The sequence below is a fragment of the Felis catus genome, chromosome E1, assembly GCF_018350175.1.
Source record: "Felis catus isolate Fca126 chromosome E1, F.catus_Fca126_mat1.0, whole genome shotgun sequence".
Taxonomy (NCBI): Eukaryota; Metazoa; Chordata; class Mammalia; order Carnivora; family Felidae; genus Felis; species Felis catus.
The window spans coordinates 27921890-27946694 of NC_058381.1; the positions used below are offsets into that span (position 1 = coordinate 27921890).

Consider the following 24805-nt stretch of genomic DNA (forward strand, 5'->3'; position numbering starts at 1 on the left):
TCTTTGTAACATAAGCACCAATTATCAACCTACTATCACTGCTTAGCAGACCCTGACAGTCAGCTAAAATTTAAATTTAGCTGCCAAATGAAGGAAATACTGTGCTTTGTATAAATTACTACATTGTAATTTTTAAGTTATGGACTTGAGTGAAGAAAAGAGGCAAGTGACAGGCAAAGGAAACAAACCTACCTCTGTTTGCACTAACCTAACACATTTAATAGAAAAAGAAGAGGAAGATAACAAGAAAATGGTTATTAAGCTGACAAGGCTCATATGATCCAATTTGTCAGTCACAGAGATTCACGAAATGTAATTCCAGCTACTTTCCTGTATCAGAAACCAAGATTTTAAAAAGAAAATCACATGAAATCAGAAAACGGTGTCAGTCTCACATTCTTTTATGTTTGTGTTTTATGTTGCTTCAACAACACAGTAATGTGGGAACTTAATCAACAGCTTTATTGAGGTATGACAGTTCTTCTTTTTGCTTATATGTTTATAGAATAACTCTGAAAGTTCACACAAAAATTTGGTACTTCCCTTGTCTTCATGGAAGAGCACTGTCTGTGAGACAAGGATATTTTTTTTTTTCCAATTCTGAACCATGTGGATATATTATTTATTCAAAATAACATAAAATAGGGGCATCTAGCTGATTCAGTCAGTGGAGTATGCGACTCTTGATCTGGGGTTTACATTGAGTGTAAAGCGTACTTTAAATAAAACAAAACCCCCAAAATAACATAAAATAGTTACTTTTCTGTTGTCTAATGCAAGCAAATTTGTGCCACTCTGCCTTTAGTCCTCCAACCCATCAGAGATACTATCAGAAAATAGGACCATGAAGGTGTTTGTTTTGTTTTTTAAATCTCATGGATTCTTGAGAAGTGCCCTTTACCTCTAAATTGAAGAGCATATTAAAGTCAGGAATGCAGACATGTTTGTCTTCCATTTTCCTGCGCATGTTTTTGATGGCATGGATTGATGTTTCATAATAAAGCTGGGGTCTCCTGCGGAGAGGGAAGTCTTTCACCCAGCTGCAGCAAATCTCATGTAGTTTGCTGAAGACAGAACGCGCCAATTTCATTGTCTCAATCTCTGTGAAAGAAACACAGACACCCCCAGTGAAGAGCCATTTAAAGCTGCTTTTCACTAGCCTGCTTGGTAAAGACAGAAGTAGGTCACCTTAGTCAAACTCCTTAATAGAAGAAATTCCTCTTCTCAAGAAAAATGAAATGTTGCTTCTGAAGAGAGAAAATGACAACCAATCTAGTAGAAAATCATCAGCCAGCAGCTGCCATTGATATCCTTATGTCATAAGGAGAGAGAAAACCTCTGGCCAGGGTTGGATCTACTCCTAGACTGGATTTCTTCCAACCCTCAAAGTGCTCTGACCACTGCTATCTAGTTCAGCTCCACAGCGGTGGCTCCCTTTTGGTTGGCTGCCATGGCTATTATCTGGAGAGCCAGCACCCCCTGCTTAGAAGAATGACTGAAATATGAACAGTAGTTATTCAGCAATTGAAATATGAAAGGCCTATGAAAAAAACATCATTCATTTGCAAACTACAGGAATGAGCATTTATTTTGATTACCATTTTGCTTTTGTCTTTTTCTTCCTGACCTCTTCCTTTACCTCCCTCCAGTTCCCTAACTTTTCTCTCTTGTAACTGATCATAATTTGGAACTAAATGATATACATTTTTCTTATTTGATGAATTTTTTAATTAAAGTTTTTGGCAATGGCTTCAATAGTTTAGCTAGAAGGTTAACAAATGAAGTAAAGTTTTTAAAGTTTTAAAAGTCTCTAAGGGAAAAAGTACTTAAACTCTGTCTGTATGTGTAACCCTGGATAGAAAAAGACCAACCAGAGGATTCTTTACCCTAGATCATTAAGTCTACTACCTATCAAGTGGAACAGATGAGCTGCCTTCTGAGTCGGACTCGAATCCTTCAATGGATGACAGATGTGTAAGCCTTTTAGGCCACAATGAATAGTGTTTCACACCATCTCAGCTCCAGCTGTCCTCTACTCAAGTGCAGCTGTTAAATAACCAGGGGGAGATAAGGTTTCCTCAGGCCAGCATTTTAGATTACTATATCCCAGGTAAACCGGTAAAAAAAAATTCAGAATTCTCCAAAAACCTTTTTTTTTTTTTAATTTTTTTTTAACGTTTATTTATTTTTGGGACAGAGAGAGACAGAGCTTGAACGGGGGAGGGGCAGAGAGAGAGGGAGACACAGAATCGGAAACAGGCTCCAGGCTCCGAGCCATCAGCCCAGAGCCTGACGCGGGGCTTGAACTCCCGGACCGCGAGATCGTGACCTGGCTGAAGTCGGACGCTTAACCGACTGCGCCACCCAGGCGCCCCAAACCTTTTTTTTTTTAACTTTACATAAATCAGATATTACCTGACAGCCTGTGAAAATGTGTACCAGATGGCCAGTGGCTGCACATGACTCCTCTGATCTAGAACACAGATCCGCAGAAGAGAGACTTTGTGTTCTAGAATGGCCGAGGAACTTAGATTCCCATTTTTTTATCCCCTTCCCTGCTGCTGCTTTAATCTGTGACTACCTTTACCTGTTTTCTTAAAATCCTTCCAACAATGATTATATTCAGAAAGCTTATCTCAAGGTTTTTGTTGCCTTTTTTTTTTTTTTTCCAACATAGTACAGGGTGGTAACCTATGTTTTGTGGCTCTGCCCCCCCCTTGACATTTTTATTTAATTGAAAATCAAGGGTACATTTGAAAAAGAAACCAAGTTCAAAGAGCCAATACAACCTGAGGAGGTGTGTATAAGAGAGGAACTGAAGCTAATAGACAAGCCAATATTTTTACTGTTTTGACAAAACTCCAATCTTTATTTTTTTAAAGCACCAGTTGCCCAGAGATTCTTTCAGCCAGCAATTACCTATTTGTATCACTCCAACCCATTTGGTCTTTGCAGCAGCATAGGTGTGAGTTTGACTCAATCACAACAGAGGACTGCAAAACAATAAGTGAATTTGGAAACACTTAGGGAGAATGGAGTCGGGTGAAACAAATAACTGATGTTAACTATCGGGATAGTTTCCAGATAATGTTCCAAATAGAAACCATTATTTTTTGACTTGTATATTACTCTTCTTATATAGACCCGCACTGTCCAGTAAGGTTGCTTACTAGCTACATGTGGCCATTTAACTTTAAGTAAAATTTAGAATTCAGTTTTTGGGTTACATTGGCTATATTTCAAATGCTCAGTAACTGCATATAGCCAGTGGCTACCACATTAGACAACACAGGCAGAGAACATTTCCATACCTGTGCTGTCTATTGGACAGCAAATTGGTTAGGTGGAGGCAATACCAGCTTCCTCTAGTATTTAGTAAACCAGTAGATCTGTTCCTACCCCCTCCCAGTTGCTTCTTCCATTACATTCCCATTACACCATCTCCTATAGCTCTTGCCACATTTTATACCAATAGATAATATTTATTAAGTACTTGTTACATCCTCTTTCTCTAGAACATTTCACAAATAAGTAAAACCATTTTTAATCACAGGTCTGACTCCAACACCCGTGCTCTACATTTCCCAAATTAGACTGTACATACAGTGTCTCAATTATACTTGATTCATCATAGTACAGTAACTGACAGATAGCAGGGGCTCACTAGATGTTTACTGAATAAATGAATATGCAAACATAAATTAGCTACTAAAATATTAAAATATTTGTATGCTTTTTGATTGTCCATTCTGCTTCACTCCGATTTTAACTTTTTTTTTTTAATGTTTATTTATTTTTGAGACAGAGAGACAGAGCATGAGTGAGGGAGAGGCAGAGAGAGAGGGAGACACAGAATCCGAAGCAGGCTCCAGGCTCTGAGCTGTCAGCACAGAACCCAACATGGGGCTCGAACCCACGGACCGTGAGACCACTACCTGAGCTGAAGTCAGATGCTCAACCGACTGAGCCACCCAGGTGCCCCTTCACTCCATCAATTTCTACAGTGGTGCCATTATTTTATAATTACTGTAACTTTGGGGCACCTGGGTGGCTCAGTTGGTTGAGCGACCGACTTTGGCTCAGGTCGTAATCTCGCAGTTTGTGAGTTCGAGCCCCACGTTGGGCTCTGTGCTGACAGCTCAGGGCCTGGAGCCTGCTTCGATTCTGTGTCTCCCCCCTCTGTCTACATCTCCCCTGCCTGCTCACATTCTGCCTCTCTCTGTCTCTCAATAAATGTTAAAAAAAAATTTATAATTACTGTAACTTTATAACATGTTTTCATATCAGAACTAGTTTTCCTACCTAATACTAATTTTAAAAGGCTATCACTATGGTAGTTTGACATGTTTATTCTTCCAGATGATTTTTCTAATTATTTTGCCAAGTTTGAAGGGGAAAATTTGTTGCCCTTGTGTTTGGGGTTACCTTGAATTTATAGAGTAACCTGCAAAAGAAAAAAAAATTAATGTATTTTTCATATTGAGTCTTATCTAGAAACAAGTTGTTTCATTATTGAAACATTGTTTCATTAAATCCTTTTTATGTTGCTCACTAGTTTTAACATAGGATTAAAAAAATTTTTTTTAATGTTTATTTATTTTTGAGAGAAAGCACGAGTGAGGGAGGGGCAGAGAAAGAGGGAGACACAGAATCTGAAGCAGGCTCCAGGCTCTGAGCTCTCAGCACACAGCCCAATGCAAGGCTGTAACTCACAGGCCATGAGATCATGACCTGAGCTGAAGTCAACACTTAACCAACTGAGCTACCCAGGCGCCCCTCATAGGATTTTTTTTAAAGTAATTTTCTGCCCCCAAAGTAGGGCTCGAACTCATGACCCAGAGTTCACATGCTCTCCCAACTGAGCCCGCCAGGCACCCCAGGAGCTTCATAGTTCTTAAAGAATATATTCCTAGTTATTTTACTTTATTTCCTATTTTGAGTCAGAACTTTGCTTTAATGTGTTTTTGGGTTGGTTTTTTTTTTTTTTTTTGCCACCTAGCAAACATTCTTCTTTCTACCAGAGACATTTCCTTCTCTCAGTTCCTGTGTATCTAGGGGTAAAACATGTGATTCAGGTCTAGCTAATTAGAGAATCACATTCCTCTGGCCACAGTGATGGGTTCAGGAATTGGCAATAACCCAAGCTGGGCTGGTTAGAGTGAATCTGTGATTTATGTAAGAGCAACTGAGTAGTTAGTTACTCTTATTTTCCTGCTTGATTTGCACCTGGGCAGTTGAAGACCTGGTGGCCTAGCAGTGATCTTGCCTGAAAATGGAGCCTGAAAATAAAATCAAAATTAAAGAGGGGTGCCTGGCTCATGTGGTAGAGCATGCAACTGCTGATCTCAGGGTTGTGAGTTCAAGCCCCATGTTGGGTGTGGAGCCTACTTAAAAAAAAAAAAAAAAAAAAAGAATACAGCTGAGATTTGGAGAAATGCCAGGTTCTGATGAATCATGTGAAGCCTTGCATCTAGCCGTGTAGCCCATACATTGAAGGGTAGCCAATAAATTCTGTTTTGCTGAAGCCAGTCTGAGTTGTTAGTGGTCACTTGCAACTAAAAAAAAAAATTTTTTTTTTAAGATTTTATTTTTAAATAATCTCTACACCCAACATGGAGCTCGAACTTACAACCCCGAGATAAAGAATCACATGATCATCCAACTGAGACAGCCAGGCACCCTGCAACCAAAAAATTCTTAAGCATACATTATGCACAAATGCTAGATTTTGCTCTGAGTCAAATTTTGTCCTACAGTGTCCAAGAGGTACCCATCTAGTTATACTTTAATAAGTATATTTTTAAAATTAGGAATGGATAATTGAATTTAATCAAATGCTTCTTTGGGCATCTTTTGAGATTATTCTGCTGTTTTTCTTTTGACCTATTAATATACAAATTATGCTAACAGGCTTCCTATTATTTTTGTTTTATGGTCTCCTCAGCACATGCTAAGCATATGGTCAGCCTTCAAGAAAATACACATTGAATGAATTAACTATTGTACTCAATATACAAGTATTTTACTTAAGATTTTTTACATTGATTGCTAAGACTGACCCCTCATATCATTTTTTAGTTTTGTTTCAGGCAAGTTTTGGTATCGGTGTTATGGTTTACAAATTTTCCTTCTTTGTGCAATTGGACAATTCATTCTAAGAAACATTGGAATTATCTGTCTTTGATCATTTGAGAATGTTCACTTTGTAGAATCACCTATTCTTTCTCCTTTTTGGAAGACTGCTCCTGGGCAATCTTCTCAATCTCTTTCTTCTTAGGTAAAGTCTGTTAACTTGTATTTTTCTAGAAAATACCCAGCTTTTCAGATTTATTTACACAAAATGTTCATAATTCTTTTAATTTCCTCAGTATTACTGATCATTTTCCCCTTCTTGTTTTTAATTTTTACACTGGGATATTTTAAATAGATTTTAGGTTGTCTGGATAGGCGTTACATCCGCCAAACTAAATTTGTACCAAGAGACACACAAGGTCATTTAGCAAACATTTTGCTATGGGTGACATAAACTTTTAGGTTAAGGATTTTTATTAAGTCTGTTTTTGGAAACAACTAAGAGGAGAGACAATGGCATTTCATTGGGGACTTGAGTGCCTGTAATCCAGTGACAGCAGACCTTACTCAGTAAGCTCATTTCCCACTCTAATGTGTGGATAAACACAATATGCCCTGTAGAGATTCTCCTCAGCAGCAGTTCACACTGAGTGATTTGGGTTAAAAGGATTAAGGACTTGCAAATAGTTAGATTACAACAGATCATTCTGAATCACAGGCATGGCCTGGAGACATTACTGGGTAATCTATTGAAAAAACATAAAATCAGAACTACCAATGATACCACCATTTCACTTTTGCTATCTTATGGGGGTTCCAAATATTCTTCCAAAATAGGCATGCAGGGCAACACTTCAATCTTGCTACGTTAAGTATTTTCCTTCTGCAGGGAGTGTAGAACATCAGTATGTATAATTGCTGCTTGAAATGGAAAAATAAAATAAAAAAGGGTGTGAAAAAGAGAAAATTGTCCAAAGTAGCAATCCACCCCCTCGCAGCTGTAAATTACTCATTAGTCGTTAATGTCACTGTACTGAGCTGGAACTGAGTCAGCCATCACCCAGGCTGCAGTGAAGCAGAATTTAATCTCCCTCATCTTTTCATTACAGGGCTTTTACTTCATGCATCAGTAACAGAGGAAAGACCAATGCTTTGTAACAGGAATTCCATCCAAGTTGTCTCTGGAACAATTTGGTTCCAAGTGAATCAATTACTCTCAGTAAAAACAAGAAGAGGAATTCCTTTCTTGCCAATTTTCTGTCAAAAATGATCTAGAGAGATAAAGGAAGAACAGAAATGTTTACTTTTATATCTGCCTCAAGTTCTCTGGGATTAGCTACTCTGATTCATTAATATATGCTTTGCTCCTTATGCACCATGTTTAAAGGCAAATGCTTAAGTTGGAATAAAATGAAATATTAAAATTCCTTTAAAAAAAAAGTTAAAAGGGGGGTGGCGCCTAGGTGGCTCAGTCAGTTAAGCATCCAACTTCAGCTCAGGTCATGATCTCCTGGTTTGTGAGTTCGCATCAGGCTACGTGGGGACAGCTCAGAGCCTGGAACCTGCTTCAGATTCTGTGTCTCCCTGTCTCTGTTCCTCCCCTGCTTGTGCTCCCTCTCTCTCAAAAATGAATAAACGTTAAAAAAAAAAAGTTAAAAAAAATAAAATTCCTTAATGAATGTGAGTAGTAATTCCTAATTTATAAGAAAATAGGTATTTCTTTAGAGCCTGGCAAATATGTATAAGCATAATATGTTAATAAAATAGGCCTTCCTTCAAAAATAAAACCTCTTAATTTGCCTGGAAAAAAGATGTCCAGTGATCCATACAATTAAGTCACATTACATAGTTGTCATAAAGAACTCTGTTCATTTACTGGTAGAAATAAAATTTAATATAATGAATGAGAAGTTATGTTACAACTGATTTCTTGAATTTTTATATGATTTTTCACTTGGATTCTTAAAGGTAAGTGAAAAGTTTTAAATAGGTTTTGCTCAAACTCTCTCTCCCCTCACTCACTCATCTTTTCTGTTGTGTCTTCACACTTCTCACTTTACTCTTTCCATTTACCCAGGCATTATTTATGATAATATTTTGTTAGGGCAGTCTCTTGCTCCAATTATTGTCACATATTTTCAAAATACACCTGTATTTTTTCTTTTTCCCTCCTTTTATTGACTAGTTTGAAATATATATATAATTTTGCATTTTTTTCTCCTTCTTCTGCTAAAATCAATAAGTGCATAAAGAATTAGATTTCATGTTGTGTAGACATTTTCTGTGTGTCACTACACATGAGAAGATTTTAATATATATATAAAGTTTATTTTGAGAGAGAGAGTACACATGTGAGCACAGGAGGGGCAGAGAGGGAGACAGAATCCCAAGCAGGCTCCATGTTCAGCACAAAGCCTGACATGGGGCTCCATCCCATGACCATGAAACCATGAGCTGAGCTGAAATCGAGAGTTGGACACTCAACTGACTGAGCCACCCAGGCGCCCCATATTTTAATATTTTTAAGCGAATAATGTAGAAAGGTACTCACCCACAGTTCCTTCTGTGCCATCTGTTTCCTTTGGGATATAATGTGCAGAAAGATCACTCTGAAGGACTTCGTCTGACGTGGCTCTGGCTAAAGCAGCAGCCAAAAAGGAAGGGCAATTACTGAAAGAGAAAGGGCTATTTCAGTAAGAATTAGGAAATAATCCATTTAACATTAATAATTAGTATTAATATATTTATCTCAAAACAAAATTATATCTTTAAACACTGTTCAACACATATTTATTGAGTGTATATTATGTGCTAGGCATTCTGCCTTGGAATTGGGTATACAATGGTGAATAACACAGACATGACCTCTGACTCAGTAGGGCTTATAATCTAGTTAGGGAGACATGATAAATAGGTAAACAAATAGTTGAAATTGGGATAAGTTTTATAAAAGAAACAAACAGGTTACAGTGATAGAAAATAAAGAGGGGGATACCTACTTAGAATGGTCAGGAATCTGTACCTTGGATTCCTGGATTCCAATAGATTCAGGAATCTATTCCTAAACAACAGGAAAGATTCAGTTTTGTGGGTGTGGGAAGTTGGGAGAGAATATTCCAGGCACAGAAAGTACCATGTGTACAGATCCCTTCTGAGAGTTTGGGATGTTTGAGGAACTGAAAAAAGCCCAGAGAAGATGAAGATAGTGGAAAAGGAGGAAAGATGGCAGGGAATAAGGTCAGAGCGACAAGCAATGGCCACTTATGTGAACCTTTTGGACCATGGAAAGGAATTCAGATCTTACTCAAAGTGCAGTGGGAAGTCACTGAAGACTGTGAGCAAGGGCATGCCATAACCAGACATACTAATTAAAATATGACTTTGACTACCAATGGAAATCCGAAAGGAGCAAGAATAAAGAAGGGTGTCCAATAACAAGATTGTTGTAATCCAGGTGAGATTGAAAAAAAAGTATAATCTGGAGAAAGAAAATATAGAACCTGCTGATTACTGGAATACAGAGGTCAGAGAAAAGAATTGAGACTGAGTCTTGGGTTTTGGACTGAGCAACTAGGTGAATATGGCATCATTCCCCTAGATGGAGAAACCAGGCAAAGAACAGGTTTGTGGGAGGAAAGGGTGAAGAAGAAAATAAGAGTTAATTTTATCATGTTAAATTGGAAATATCTGTGAGATATCCTAGTTAAAGGTATCAAATAGTTATTAGATATTCTAGCGTGGAACTCAGAGATGTCGGGAAATTCAGAAGCCATGAATGTACGGATGGTATGTTTTTTTTTTAAGTTGCTTTTCATTCTTTTTTTTTTGTTGTTTTTTGAGAGAGAGAGAGCGCGTGAGTGTACATGTGTACAAGCAGGAAATGGACTTTTTTTTGAGAGAGAGAGAGCGCGTGAGTGTACATGTGTACAAGCAGGAAATGGACGGGGTAGTGGGGGGGAGAATCCCAAACAGGCTCCACACTGTCAGTGCAGAGCCCAATGCCGGGCTCTAACTCATGAACCATGGCATGAGCTCATGACCTGAGCCAAAATCAAGAGTCAGACACTTAACCAACTGAGCCAGCCAGGCGCCCTTGTATGGATGGTATTTAAAACTGTAGAAGAACATACCACATAGGAAGAGATTATAAAAAGAGTATTGCCTCTCGTGGAATAGGAAGGGTATCTCAAGCCTCACCATTGTATTTGGGTAGTTATGGGAAGGTTGTATAGTTTGCTTCTTTTTTTAATTTTTTTTTTTTTAGATTTGCTTGTTTTAAGAGAGAGAGAAACTGGGACAGGCAGAAACAGGGAGAGAGAGAGAATCCCAGGTAGGTTCTGCACCATCAGCACAGAACCCTATGCAGGGCTTGAACTCACAAACCGTGAGATCATGACCTGAGCCAACGTCAGACACTTAACTGACTGAGCAACCAGGCGCCCCTAGTTTGCTTCTTTAGTCACCATGTTTTCATATCAAGTGGAACTATACTCCAGGAGCTGTCATCAAGAAATTGTACCCAAGGAATCTCATCTGCACTTGACCTCACTGAGTTTCTAAACTTCAAGCCTGAGCCTGATGCCATTAAGAAATGGAACTTTGGGAGACTTTCTTGGGAGGGGGCAAGTGTATTTTTCATGTGTGAAGGATGTAAATTGTGTGGCCAGAACAGACTATGGCAGATTGTTTTTCTAAAACAAGCTACAACAATATTTCTGGTATCTAGTACAGCTGCTTTAGCAGTTCCTTAAAATGCTTAATTATTATATAGCCCAGCAATTCCACTTATAGGTATATAGCCAAGAGAAGTAACCACGCAAAAACTTGTATATGTTCATAGCACCATTATTCATAATAGCCAAAGAGCATAAACAACCAACTGTCCATCAACTGATTATGCATAAATAAAAGACAGTATATTCATACAATGGATTATTATTCAGCCATAAAAGGAATAAAGTATACATACATGCTACAATGTGGATAAACCTTGGAAACATTAGGGTGATAGAAGCCAGTCACAAAAGACCACACACTCTATGATTCCATTCAAAGGAAAAGTCCAGAATAGGCAAATCTATAGAAACAGAGTACAGTAGCGGTAGCCTAGGGCAGAGGGGTGAGGTGCGTAGGGAGTAACTGCTGATGGGTGGGAAGTTTCTCTTGGGAGTGATGAAAATATTCTAAATCTTGGATTGTAGTGATGATTAAACACTTCTGAATGTATGAAGCCATTGAATTGTACACTTTAAATGGGTAACTTTTATGGTATGTGAATTATATCTCAATAAAGATGTTTAAAAAATTACTGACTTTGTTAAGAACCACTGAATAGTGGAGGTGAAAATAGGATTAGAAATGGAAGGCAAGGAAGTGTGGCAGTGAAGGCAAACAGAAATGGGACAGTAACTGAAAGGGCATATGAGGAGAGGGAGTCTGTTCTTATTTTAGAATGGTGTAGAATCTGATTGTATATTAAAGGAAATGATCTAGTAGAGAAAGGCTGATAGATAATGTAGGACACAGGGGATGACCAAAGGAGCAAAGTTCCTGAGAAGGCAAGAAGAGATGAGATCTAATTCATATCTGATAATGCTGACCTTTGCTAGCATGAGGCACATTTCACCGGTTGGAGAAGGAAGGAAGAAAATGGGTACAGATGCAGGTAGGCTTCTAGACTTCTTAGTAGGAAATAAGAGTATTCCCATCTAAAGGTATGATTCAACAGTAACTTATTGAGGCTTACAGTTTCCAGGAACCATTCTGGCACTCAGAATATAAATGACCAAAAAAGACAACTCCTGCCTTTGTAACCCTCATACACTGTTGGCGGGAATGTAAGTTGGTGTAGCCACTATGAAAAACAGCATTAAGGTTCCTCAAAAAATTAAAACAGAGATACCATACAACTAAGTAATTCTGCCTCTGGTTATTTACCCAAAGAAAACAAAAACACTAATTCAAAAAGATATATGCCTTCCTATGTTTATTGCAGCACTATTTATAATAGCCAAGGTAAGGGAACAACCTAAATGTCCATCCACAGAGGGATGAAGAATTATGTAGTTTATATACAATTGAATACTAGCTATAAAAAATAATGAAATCTTACCTTCAAGATAACATGAATGAACCTAAGTGAAATAAGTCAGAAAAAAAGACCATATGATTTCACTTATATGTGGAATCCAAAAATCAAATGAATGATCAAAGAACAGAAATAAACTAATACAGAGAACAAACTAGTGGTTGCCAGAGGACAGGAAGGTGTGGGAAATAAATGAAGGGGATTAAGGGGGACAGACTTCCAGTTATAAAATAAATAAGTCATGGGGAGGAAAAGTATGGCATAGGGAATACAGTCAATAATAGTGTAGTAGCTTTGTATAGTGTTTCATAGTGTATATAACTGTTGGATCACTGTGTGGTTTACCTTAAATATTGTATGTCAATTATATATATATTTTTTAAATGGGTACCTGGGTGGCTCAGTCGTTTAAGTGTCTGACTTTTGATTTCAGTTCGGGTCATGATCTCACAGTTTGTGGGATCGAGCCCCATGTCAGGCTCTGTGCCTGTCTGACAGCACAGAACCTGCTTGGGATTCTCTTTCTCCTTCCTACTCTGCCTCTCCCCAACTAATGCATTTTCTCTCTCAAAATAAATAAACATTAAAAACAAAACAAAAATAACCTCTCCTCTGGAGCTTAAATTCTAGAGCATGGCTTCTCAATGAAGTATGGTAGGTTAGATCAGCAGTTCTCAAACTTTTGCAGACATCAGAGTTACCTTGCAAGGCTTGTTAAAACACAGATTGCTGGGTCTCATCCCTAGAGTTTCCGACTCAGTAGATCTGAAGACTTGAAAATTTTCATGTCTAGCAAGTTCCCAGATGAGGTTCATGCTGCTGGTCTAGGGACAACACTTGGAGAATCATTGGGGTAGGTTATCAGCTGGGTGGTAAGGGTAGAAAGAAAGTACATGCAGCAGGAGGGATGAGAATGTAGTATGAAAAAGAGAGTAGGACTGTCAGTGCTAAGAGACTGTTGGAAGCTTGAGACAATTTTTAAATGAAACCAGTCTTTTTGGTTGTACGATTTTCTCCATCTATGTTCATGTGTTGGAATATGTGTAGGTAAAAAGAATTGTCTAGTTTGTCAAGATTTGGGATTTTGCAAAGTAAGTATTAAAAAGTGAAGAAGAGACATGGAAATTTATTATCTTTTAAGCATGTGATTACAACGTTATACCTTGGACTTTAAAGTGGCTAAGAAAGAAGAGACACAAGTGGCAAATCAGTGTGATCTATATGTAATGAAACAACTGTAGTTGGGAGCACTTGGGCACATAACCTGGAAGAACGAAATATTGTAGCCTGAAAGCAGGATGCCTGTGGATAGGATTCTGGAGCTAGTGCAATTTTTGTGATAGCAAGGTTTAGGTGAGACCAAGAAAGTACGTAGTTGAGTGGTTTAGAAACAGATAAAATGACAATGTTTACATTCTAAGTCTTGAAGGGAAAAAAATCATAAAATTAGCTATCCTTATTATTCATCAGTATTTTTCAAATTATAGGTTGTGATCCATTAGTGGTTAATGAAATGAATTTATGAATTGTGACCAGAATTTTTTTTTAAAAAAAGGAAATAGGTACAAAATCTATAAAGAACTTACCAAACTCAACACCCAAAAACCAAATAATCCAGTGAAGGAATGGTCAAAAGACATGAATAGACATGTCTTCCAAAGAAGACATCTAGATGGCCAACTAACACATGAAAAAATGCCCAACATCACTCATCATCAGGGGAATACAAATCAAAACCACACTGAGCTACCACCTCACACCTGTCAGAATGGCCAAAATTAACAACTCAGGCAACAACAGATGTTGGCAAGGATGCAGAGAAAGAGGATTGCTTTTGTACTGCTGGTGGGAATGCAAACTGGTGCAGCCACTCTGGAAAATAGTATGGAGGTTCCTCAAAAAATTAAAAATAGAACTACGTTACAACCCAGCAATTGCACTACTAGGTATATATCCAAGGGATACAGGTATGCTGTTTTGAAGGGACACATGCACCCCAATGTTTACAGCAGTGCTATCCACAACAGCCAAAGTATGGAAGGAGCCCAAATGTCCATCAACGGATGAATGGATAAAGAAGATGTGGTATATATATTCAATGGAATATTACTCAGCAATCAAAAAGAATGAAATCTTACCATTTGCAACTATGTGGATGGAACTAGAGGGTATTATGCTAAGCGAAATTAGAGAAAGACAAATATCATAGGACTTCACTCATATGAGGACTTTAAGAGACAAAACAGATGAACATAAGGGAAGGGAAGCAAAAATAATATAAAAACAGAGGGGGACAAAACATAAGAGACTCTTAAATATGGAGAATAAACAGAGGGTTACTGGAGGGGTTGTGGGAGGGGGGATGGGCCAAATGGGTAAGGGGCATTAAGGAATCTACTGAAATCATTGTTGCACTATATGCCAACTAACTTGGATGTAAATTTTAAAAAATAAAATAAAAAAATAATCTAAAAATTAAAAAAGGAGATAGGGTACATGAGGTAAGGCTAAGTATGTATTCTGGAAACATACATAAGTATATACTGAATCCTGATTGTGATAAAAAAATTTTTTTGGAAGCCACTGCCCTTTAACAATTATGAAATAAACTGATGGCATCCCTTGAAATCCAAATGTTTTATAAGCCATATTACCATTTCTTCTTTCATGCCAAGTTAACTGAATTTTTCTTGATAAGTCAAAATTTTTCTCCATAGACCTAAATAAACTCTTTGTCAGCATTGCTTGACTTTACTTTTCTATCATGCTTTATTTTAACCAGTCACATCCAAATATTTTGCACAAGTGGAATTTTAATATATACTTACAAGATTTACTTGGTCCTTTTGTTTCCAATTTATATTAAAATTACCTTAAAACTTTTATTGTAATCTTATTCCCTATAATTCCTCCCCTGCCAAGAAAAAAGATATCTTTTGTGTAATTATTAAAATATCTAGGATCTAGTAGGCTCACCAAAGGTAAGAATATGAAAACTTTAAAGAATAAGGCAAGAACCATTAGTCTCATTAATGTGTCATCTGCAATACATTTTTAGTCCCAGTTAATGTAATTTTTTACTTTTTGTCAGACAGAATGAAAATATTTTCAGTGAAGTAGGAAGGAGGATTAGGTGACTAATAGCTAGATATAAAACATCAAGCTAGACGCTTCACCCACATCAGCTACTTCTACCTGTCAAAAAGCTATAACACTTAGCATGAATAAGTTCTTATGATTTTGACTCTGAAGTGAAAGTGATTATTTCTGAAAAATCAGAATTGCAAATATATTTTAAAACATAGTCACATCAAAGAATATTTGATACAAGTCAAATAAAAACTTATCATTAGAGCTTGTCATTTTTAAGAGAATTATCCAGAGTGACTAACATGATAATAACATAGCAAAACTGCTTTCTTTTACCATTTCTCATACAACCCTTGAAAGAAACATATACAATGCTCATACAGGTCTCAAAGTTTGGCAAATGTATTGCATGGCAAATATCAGAGGAAGGCCAGTACTCAAGGCAGTTTAGGGAACTGAGATTATCTTGAGAGCATTGCTGAAGTAGAGTATTGCTGAAGTAGAACATTTTTAACTTTTGCAGTGTGTGTCATTTTGGGAGACTGGCTCTTTTATTTAAAAAAATTTTTTTAAGTTTATTTTTTTTTGAGAGAGAGTGAATGGGGGAGGTGCAGAGCGAGGGAAACAGAGAATCCCAAGCAGGTTTCGCCTGATGCAGGGCTCGAACTCACAAACCGTGAGATCATGACCTGAGCTGAAACCAAAAGTTGGACACTTAACTGACTAAGCCACCCAGGCGCCCCAGGAGACTGGCTCACTTAAAGTCAAATACCAATTTATTACTTTCTTGTTTGCTTTAGGCATCAAAGTACATACTTTTTGTATTCACAGATAAAAATAAAATCTTTGTCTAGTTTTTATCTAAGTCATATATAAACTATACACAAGCCTTTGAACAACGCTGAAACATCATTAATTAGGGGTCCATTTAATTTTAATTTTTAAGTGTAGTCACATAAATAAACAAGCCACTTCATTAAAGCTCTTTATGTTAGTTATGCTACATGGATGCAGATTTGAATTTCTGTGTATATTGACTTTCTCAATGTTACATATTGTAAGGCAGAAATCCAGACTGTATTAAGCTTCATAAACTGTACTGTATAATCAATTCTTGCAGTGAATCCACTAGTTATGAAAGAATCCATCAGATTTTGTATAGCTTGTTTTCTTAGAGACACATCTATACTGTAAACATAATATAACATAATATTGTCACCAACTGGTTATGAAGCTTAATATTTCAAACAAGAGAATACTATTTCCTACCTCTTTAAAAATATTTATTTACGGGGTGCCCTGCATGGCTCAGTTGATTAAGTTGGTTAAGATCCCACTCGCAATCTCAGCTCAGGTAATGATCTCACATTTTGTGAGTTTGAGCCCCTCACTGATGGTGCAGAGCTTGCTTGGGATCTGTCTCTCCTCTCCGCTCCTCCCCTGCTTGTTCTCACGTGCTCTCTCTCAAAATAAATAAACTTAAAAAAATTTTTTAAAATATTTATTTACAAGAGGGGCGCCAGGGTGGCTCAGTCCGTTTAGCTCAGGTCATGATCTCATTTAGCTCAGGTCATTTAGCTCAGATCTGACTTCAGCTCAGGTCATGATCTCACGGTTTGTGAGTTCGAGCGCCATGTCTTCCTGTCAGCGCAGAGCCTGCTTCAGATCGTCTATTCCCCTCTCTCTCTGTCCCTCCTCTGCTCCTGCTCGTGCTCTCTCTCTCTCAAAAATAAATTTAAAAATTTTTAAATATATTTATTTACAAGAGCTTTTCATTATACCTCCATTCTATAGGTTGATGAGTCCAATTCACATTTTCCATTAGAGAAAAGAAAAGGAGTCAGATTGGAATTGAATCTGAAAGGTAGCTCCCTTCTAGCACTGTGTATTGCCATCTTGGTATAGAACAGAACCCACAAAAAGTTACTGTGGCATAAAAACATTTAATTTGCATTCATTTTCAAATATTATGGGTAGATAAATCCTGTTAGATGGACAGGACAGTATTTTAGTCAGATCTTTTTCTAAGTTGATTTGTTAGTACCTTCCACATGCATGTTAAGACAATATACATTTTAAGGCTGCAAACTGAATTCTCATTATAAACCAGGCTAGGAAGCATTTTCATCACAATGCCAAACCTACACAAATCACTAAAGACATTATTAGATAAATTAGGGGTTTAAAAGTACATCCTTCCTGACACTGGCAACGTGGGCGTTGGCATAGCACCCACAGCTGTGTTCCAGCAGTCGTGGCATAGCATTGCTAAGGTAATAAACATTCTGGAAAGTGGGAAGTTTCCATCAATTAACTTTGAGAGACTCGTCTAGAACAGCCTCATCCCAGCCCACATGTTATGATGATTCTATCTACTGAGTATACCCTTGCTAGGGTGACAGCACTTAAATGTTGAATTTCTGATCACCACCACCACCCCCCACAAGTTAATCATATGTATTCTAAATGTAGAATAACACATTAAACTAAAAATGTTTAAAGGCAAAGTTTCCACCTGACTTGGTATTCTTTTTCTTAGTGGACCAAACAATTAAAATCAGGGCTGAATTTTTCCCTCTTTAAAGCTATTTTCTTTCTTTCTATAGCAACCTCAAGGAATGCCACCTGGAGTCAACGGACTGTAATGCCCACACATCACAGATTCTCTAGTTAGCTTTTCTGAATCTAAATAATGTTACCTTCCAAATGACTAGTTCCTGCAGTTCTGAGTGTGGGGTTCTCACAAGAGAAATTTCATTCCCTACTGCTGCTATTAGTGTAATCTTAACAACCGCTTATTCACACTGACCAGGTTGACATTCAAGCAAAAACAACAGTATCCTAAGTTTTCTGTGAAAAGCAATCTAGATGCTACATACTTACACAAGGTCAAACTACCACTAGTTCCACAAAACCACAAAAAGAAGAGAGTTTAGCATTAACTATCTTTCTTGTCAATCCTTTCTCCATGACCAAAAGGAACTAAATAGCACAAGTTTACTGAAAAGCTTGAAAATACCACCAATGTGACCTTCCTGTTGCTAAATCCTATACTCTCTTCTCAGGTCCGACCCATTTAGCAGCTGCTAAGTGACTGCTGCCATCTAAATGTTCATCATTCCCTCTTTGATATACTTTGATATACTTTCTTCTCTAGTCTTCTAGATCATCATACTCTCTTATGTAACTTTTAGGGTTCTGTCTTCTCAGTCTCCTTTGATGGTTCTTCCTCTCCTCCTTGCACTTGTAATTCCTCACTATTATAAATCTTTTCCTTTTTGCATAGCCTTTTACTTTTCTAGTATTTTACATGCGTTTCTTATTATGTTTATTGTTTATGTCTCCACTCCTCTTCCCACTTAACTGCAGACATTTTTATCTGTTTTTGGTGATTGATGCCCAATGCCCAGATAAGTGCCCGACACACAGTGATCAACTTTTGCTGAATGAATAAACTTCTCTTTTTCTGACTTATATATGTTTAAGCCATTCCCTAACTCCTTACAATGAATGTTCCATAAGACTAGGAAATCAGTATATTTATGAAAGAGTATTCCACATAACAATATTGAAACCTTACATGTAGGCTATGAAACAGTCTAGCATCAGTAAATGGGTGATAACCATTGGCAAACAGGAATTATGGTCATATTTACACTTTTGTTGCCAACTCAAATAAATTGTGCCTGCTCAAATAAATGTTTGTATTAGAGACTTTAGCTCTTCTCACTAAAAAATAATGTATTTAAATTTCAAAAGCATGTATGGCTTTTTTTTTTTTTTGGTAGGCTTCATGCCCCACGTGGAGCCCAGTGTGAGCCTTGATCTCACAACCCTGAGATCAAGACCTGAGATGAGATCAAGAGTCTGACACTTAACCACCTGAGCTACCCAGGCACCCCTGTATGGCTTGTTTTTTTGTTTTTTATGGCTTGTTTTTTTGTTTTTTAACTTTTTGAGCCTCACTTTTTAAAAATAAATAATGTATTTACTTTTTAATTTACACTCGAGTTAGTCAGCATATAGAACAACAATATCAGGAGTAGATTCCTTAGTGCCCCTTACCCAGTTGGCCCATCCCCCCTCCCACAACCCCTCCAGTAACCCTCTGTTTGTTCTCTATATTTGAGTCTCTTATGTTTTGTCCCCCTCCCTGTTTTTATATTATTTTTGCTTCCCTTCCCTTATGTTCATCTGTTTTGTCTCTTAAAGTCCTCATATGAATGAAGTTATATGATATTTGTCTTTCTCTAATTTCGCTTAGCATAATACCCTCTAGTTCCATCCACATAGTTGCAAATGGTAAGATTTCATTCTTTTTGATTGCTGGGTAATACCCCATTGTATATATATACCACATCTTCTTTATCCATTCATCCGTCGATGGACATTTGGGCTCTTTCCATACTTTGGCTGTTGTGGATAGCACTGCTGTAAACATTGGGGTGCATGTGTCCCTTCAAAACAGCATACCTGTATCCCTTGGATATATACCTAGTAGTGCAATTGCTGGGTTGTAAGGTAGTTCTATTTTTAATTTTTTTAGGAACTTCCATACTGTTTTCCAGAGTGGCTGCACCAGTTTGCATTCCCACCAGCAGTACAAAAGCGATCCTCTTTCTCCGCATCCTTGCAAAACATCTGTTGTTGCCTGAGTTGTTAATTTTGGCCATTCTGACAGGTGTGAGGTGGTATCTCAGTGTGGTTTTGATTTGTATTCCCCTGACGATGAGTGATGTTGAACATTTTTTTCATGTTGGCCATCTGCATGTCTTCTTTGGAGAAGTGTCTATTCATGTCTTTTGACCATTCCTTCACTGGATTATTTGTTTTTTGGGTGTTGAGCTTGGTAAGTCTTTGTAGATTTTGGATACTAACCCTTTATCTGATATGTCGTTTGTCAGTATCTTCTCCCATTCCATCGGTTGCTGATTGTTTCCTTTGCTGTGCAGAAGCTTTTTATTTTGATGAGGTCCCAAGAGTTCATTTTTGCTTTTGTGTCCCTTGCCTCCGGAGACGTGTTGAGTAAGAAGTTGCTGCGGCTGAGGTCATGAGGTTTTTGCCTGCTTTCTCCTCCAGGATTTTGAGGATTTTGTCTTAGGTTTAAGTCTTTCATCCATTTTCAATTTATTTTTGTGTATGGTGTTTAAAAAAGTGGTCCAGGTTCATTTTTCTGCACATTGGTGTCCAGTTTTCCCAGCACCATTTGCTGAGGAGACTGTCTTTATTCCATTGGATATTCTTTCCTGCTTTGTCAAAGATTAGTTAGCCATACATTTGTGGGTCAATTTCTGGGGTCTCTATTCTGTTCCATTGATCTGAGTGCCTGTTTTTGTGTTAGTACCATACTGTCTTGATGACTACAGCTTTGTAATACAGCTTGAAGTCTGGCATTGTGATGCCTCCAGCTTTGGTTCTCTTTGTCAAGATTGCTTTGGCTATTTGGGGTCTTTTCTGGTTCCCATACAAATTTTAGGATTGTTGGTTCTAGCTCTGTGAAGAATGCTGGTGTTATTTTGATAGAGACTGCCCTGTATGGCTTCTTAATAGGAATTCTACCTCGATCAATATTTTAGGTTTTTTGTTTTTCTGTTTTATTTTTTTTTAATGTTTTTTTATTTTTGATTGTGAGACATGGCATGAACAGTGGAGGGGCAGAGGGAGAGGGAAACACAGAATCTGAAGCAGGCTCCAGGCTCTGAGCTGTCAGCACAGATCCTGATGTGGGGCTTAAACCCACAAATTGTGAGATCATGGCCTGAACCAAGGTCGGAGGCTTAACCGACTGAGCTACCCAGGCACCCCAACCAATATTTTGTAATAATCAACCAGTCTTAAGAAAGCAGGGACTTACTAAAATTACGCACAATTATCCTTAGAAACACAACCAGAGGTAGAACCGTCTTAAATGGTTCTAGTAATCCATATTACTATTTCTGGATATTAATTAGGTCAAAAGCTGTTGCATATACATTCTGAGTACAATAATATCAATATAACAAAATTATATCTCCTTTTCAGGAAAAATAATAAGAATACCTATAATTTTTGGAGTTCTTAATATATGCTAGCTAATATACTAAGTTCTTTACATCTTTAATTCTTACAATAACACTGTGAAATAGGATATATCTACTATGAATATCTTAGAGAGGTTAATAGTGGAGTCACATTTTAAACCCAGGTTTGTAAGTCCTGAAAGCTATATTGTAAACCTCTAGCAGTATAATTGTTTATCCCCAAAACACGTGTAATAATAATTCTTCAGAATTTACTGATTGAGAAAACAAGACATAACAATAATCTGCTAAAAGTAGTGTAGTTTGTCAACAATGTGGTGGCTACAGGAGCTGGGCCCTGCTTCTCGTGTCTCCATGAACATAGCCTATGTAGTTACTCATTAAAAAAAAATTTTTTTGTTAATGGTTTTATTTATTTTTGAGAGAGAGAGAGAGAGAGAGAGAGAGAGAGAGAGAGAGAGAGAGAATGAGCAGGGGAGGGGCAAAGAGAGAGGGAGGCACAGAATCCGAAGCAGGCTCCAGGCTCTGAGCTGTCAACACAGAGCCTGACTCAGGGCTTGAACCCACAAGCTGTGAGATCATGACTGAGCCGAAGTCGGATGTTTAACTGATTGAGCCACCCAGATGCCCCTATATTCATTTTAATTAAAAAGTAATACATGCCACATATTTCTTGAAAAAAAAAAAGAGTACAAAAGTATTTAAGGTAAAAAGTAAAGGTAAAAGTTATCAGTTTGTTATATCCTTCCAGACTTTTTTCTACACAGAAAAATATAGCTTTGTCTTTACTGTAATATAAATGAAATGCCATATGTGTTATTATAACATAAACTTTTCCCTAATATGTTTTAAAGAGCTTTCCATTTCAACACACACACACACACATTGTTATTTTAAGCTGCTACATAGTTCCTCTATCAATGGACATTTAGATTTATAATTTTTAAATACCATTAACAATGGTTCAGTGAATATCTTTACATGCCTTTCTGTGCACACTGCACAAGCTATATAATCCATTATGTTATTTTTTAAAAATTGTTTACATTTATTTATTTTTGAGAGGGGGAGGGCAGAGAGAGAGGGAGACAGAGGATCTGATGTGGGGCTCAAACTCACAAACCTTGTGATCATGACCTGAGTTGAAGCTGGATGCTTAACCAACTGAGCCACCCAGGCACCCCAAATATTTTTATTTTTATCAAAATATTGCAATGTTAAATATACTGGAATTAAAATAAAAATATAACAAACATATTGCAATTGTATACTTTTTTTTAATGTTTATTTTTGAGAAAGAGAGCAAGAGAGCACAAGCAGTGAAGGATGGAAAGCGAGAAGGAGAGAGAGATTCCCAAGCAGGTTCAGTGTTGTCAGCACAGAGCCTGAGGTGATGCGGGGCTTGATCTCACTAACGGTGAGATCATGACATGAGCCGAAATCAAGAGTTAGGGGCTTAACTGACTGAGCCACCCAGGCACCCCTGCAATTGTATACTTTTAAAAGTCAAATTGAACTAAAATAAGATTCACAGCGAAAGACAGAAAACCCCTATTTTTCTCTATGCCCTAGAGGCTACCATCCTCAATTTTTTTTTTTTTTTACCATTTTCCTCTGTTTCCATCCTACTAAATAAAATGTTTATATGCATATTTTTTTAAGTAAGCTGTACGCTCAACATGGGGCTTGAACTCACAACCCCGAAATCCAGAGTCATATGCTCTAGTGACTGAGCCATCCAGGTGCCCCTATACTGGTGCTTAACATATCAATATTAGATATCAAATATATTATCTTCTCTTTATGGTAGAAGAGGTGTTAGTTTGTCTTGACTTATCAATATTAACTATATTTTTCACCGTAATGAAGATTTTAGTGATTCTTCTCATACATACAACTTTCCTCCCCTCCAACATTTGGTTAAATCAATAAGTTCAAAATATTAGAGCCATACAATAAGTATCAATTTCTAAGCAAATAGTAAGATCACAATTCCTTTCTTGTACAACTATTTTGTTTTTCTAGAGCTGATAACTGCCTCTTCAATTTGCTTTGTTTTAAGCACACCTATCAGTATTTTTTCCCAAATGCTCTAACATCATTGTGACACACCACTGAATAATATTTTCTATATGCTCAAACAAATCAGTTCCTTTTTTTTTCCCCCTGGAAAACTCCCTAGACTCTAGCTTTGGTGCACAAATGACATCCTGGTAGTTCCTCATGAAGCTCTTCTGTGTTGGGTCACCTATTTTCTAGATTCCAGGTTTTCGTTTCTTCATACTATCTCTCTTCTTTATAATCCCATTCTTTTGGGTCATATAGTATTTACATTAACATTGTTAATAACATGATAAATTGCCCTAGAATAGTAATGTCCACATTAATCCTATGGATTCAGGATCGGGTTTTTTGTTATATTTTATTTATCACTTGGTTAGCTAAAAAGTCTGTCTTCTAGTAATTTCTCAAGAAGGCATCAGAAAAATTCTATTTTCTAAGTTTCTTGTTCAAAAATGTCTGTTGCCTTTTCACTTGAACAACAGTTTGGCTAGATATACAATTCTTGGGTCATACTTTTTGTCCTTGAGGACTTTACAAATACCGCTCTCCACTGTCTTCTGGTACTTTTCTGAGAAAAATTCTGAAGCCAATATTTCTCTCCCTCATATGTTGGGTTTTTGTTTTTTCAGTCCAATAACATTAGTAGATTATGTATTCATTCATTCATTCATTCATTCATTCATTCATTTTTTGGATTGTGTCTTCATGTTAATTGTTCCATGCAAATTTTTCCCGGCTCACTGATGTGCCTCTCAATCTGCAGATTCAAGTCTGCATTTGTTTCTGAACAGCTTCCTTGAAAAACATCCTTAAATATTACATTCAACTATGTGAATTTTATTCTTCAACAACAATTACTCCTTTTCATCCATGTGTCACATCTAACATTGGCTCTCCATTCCTTTTAAACACTTGGTTAGTTTCCATTTCCTTTTGTTCATTTTTTCTCAATTTTCCCCTCCTGCACCTTACTATGTTTTTCAGAAATGTATATTCTCCTTTTTGTTGATTCCCATATGCCCTACTGTGGGTAAAATGCATTATTAAACAGCATCACATGCTATAGAGCATGAAAGGAAGAGTCAATCAATGTGGCAAACTTCACTGTTGTCTTAAGAAATTGCATAGGCACCCCAACTCTCAACCACTACCACCCTGGTCGGTCAGCAGCCATCAACATCAAGGCAAGACCTTCCACCACCAAAAGGATGACAACTCACTGAAAGTTAGATGATGGTTGGCATTTTTTAGCAATAAAGTATTTTTATTAAGGTATGTACCTAGGTTTTTTTTTTTTAGACATAATGCTATTGCACACTTAAGAGATTACAGTATATTGTAAACATAATTTTATATGCACTTGGAAACAAAAAAAAATTTGGCTTACTTTATTGTGATATTGCTTTATTGTGGTGGTCTGGAGCCAAACCCACAATATCTCCAAGGTATACCTGTATTTTATTCTTAATTT

At 37.2% G+C, this 24805-nt stretch overlaps 1 protein-coding gene across 1 annotated transcript in view; it reads right to left on the bottom strand.

The window, feature by feature from the left end:
* Nucleotides 1-24805, bottom strand: part of PPM1E (protein phosphatase, Mg2+/Mn2+ dependent 1E) — a 227903-nt gene that overhangs the window by 16555 nt on the left and 186543 nt on the right. The window contains exons 2-3 of the mRNA XM_023243797.2: nt 8624-8742; nt 902-1101 (exon numbers count right to left, since the gene is read on the bottom strand). Of these exons, the coding sequence (XP_023099565.1) occupies nt 902-1101; nt 8624-8742 (319 nt within the window). The remainder of the gene's footprint in view (nt 1-901; nt 1102-8623; nt 8743-24805) is intronic.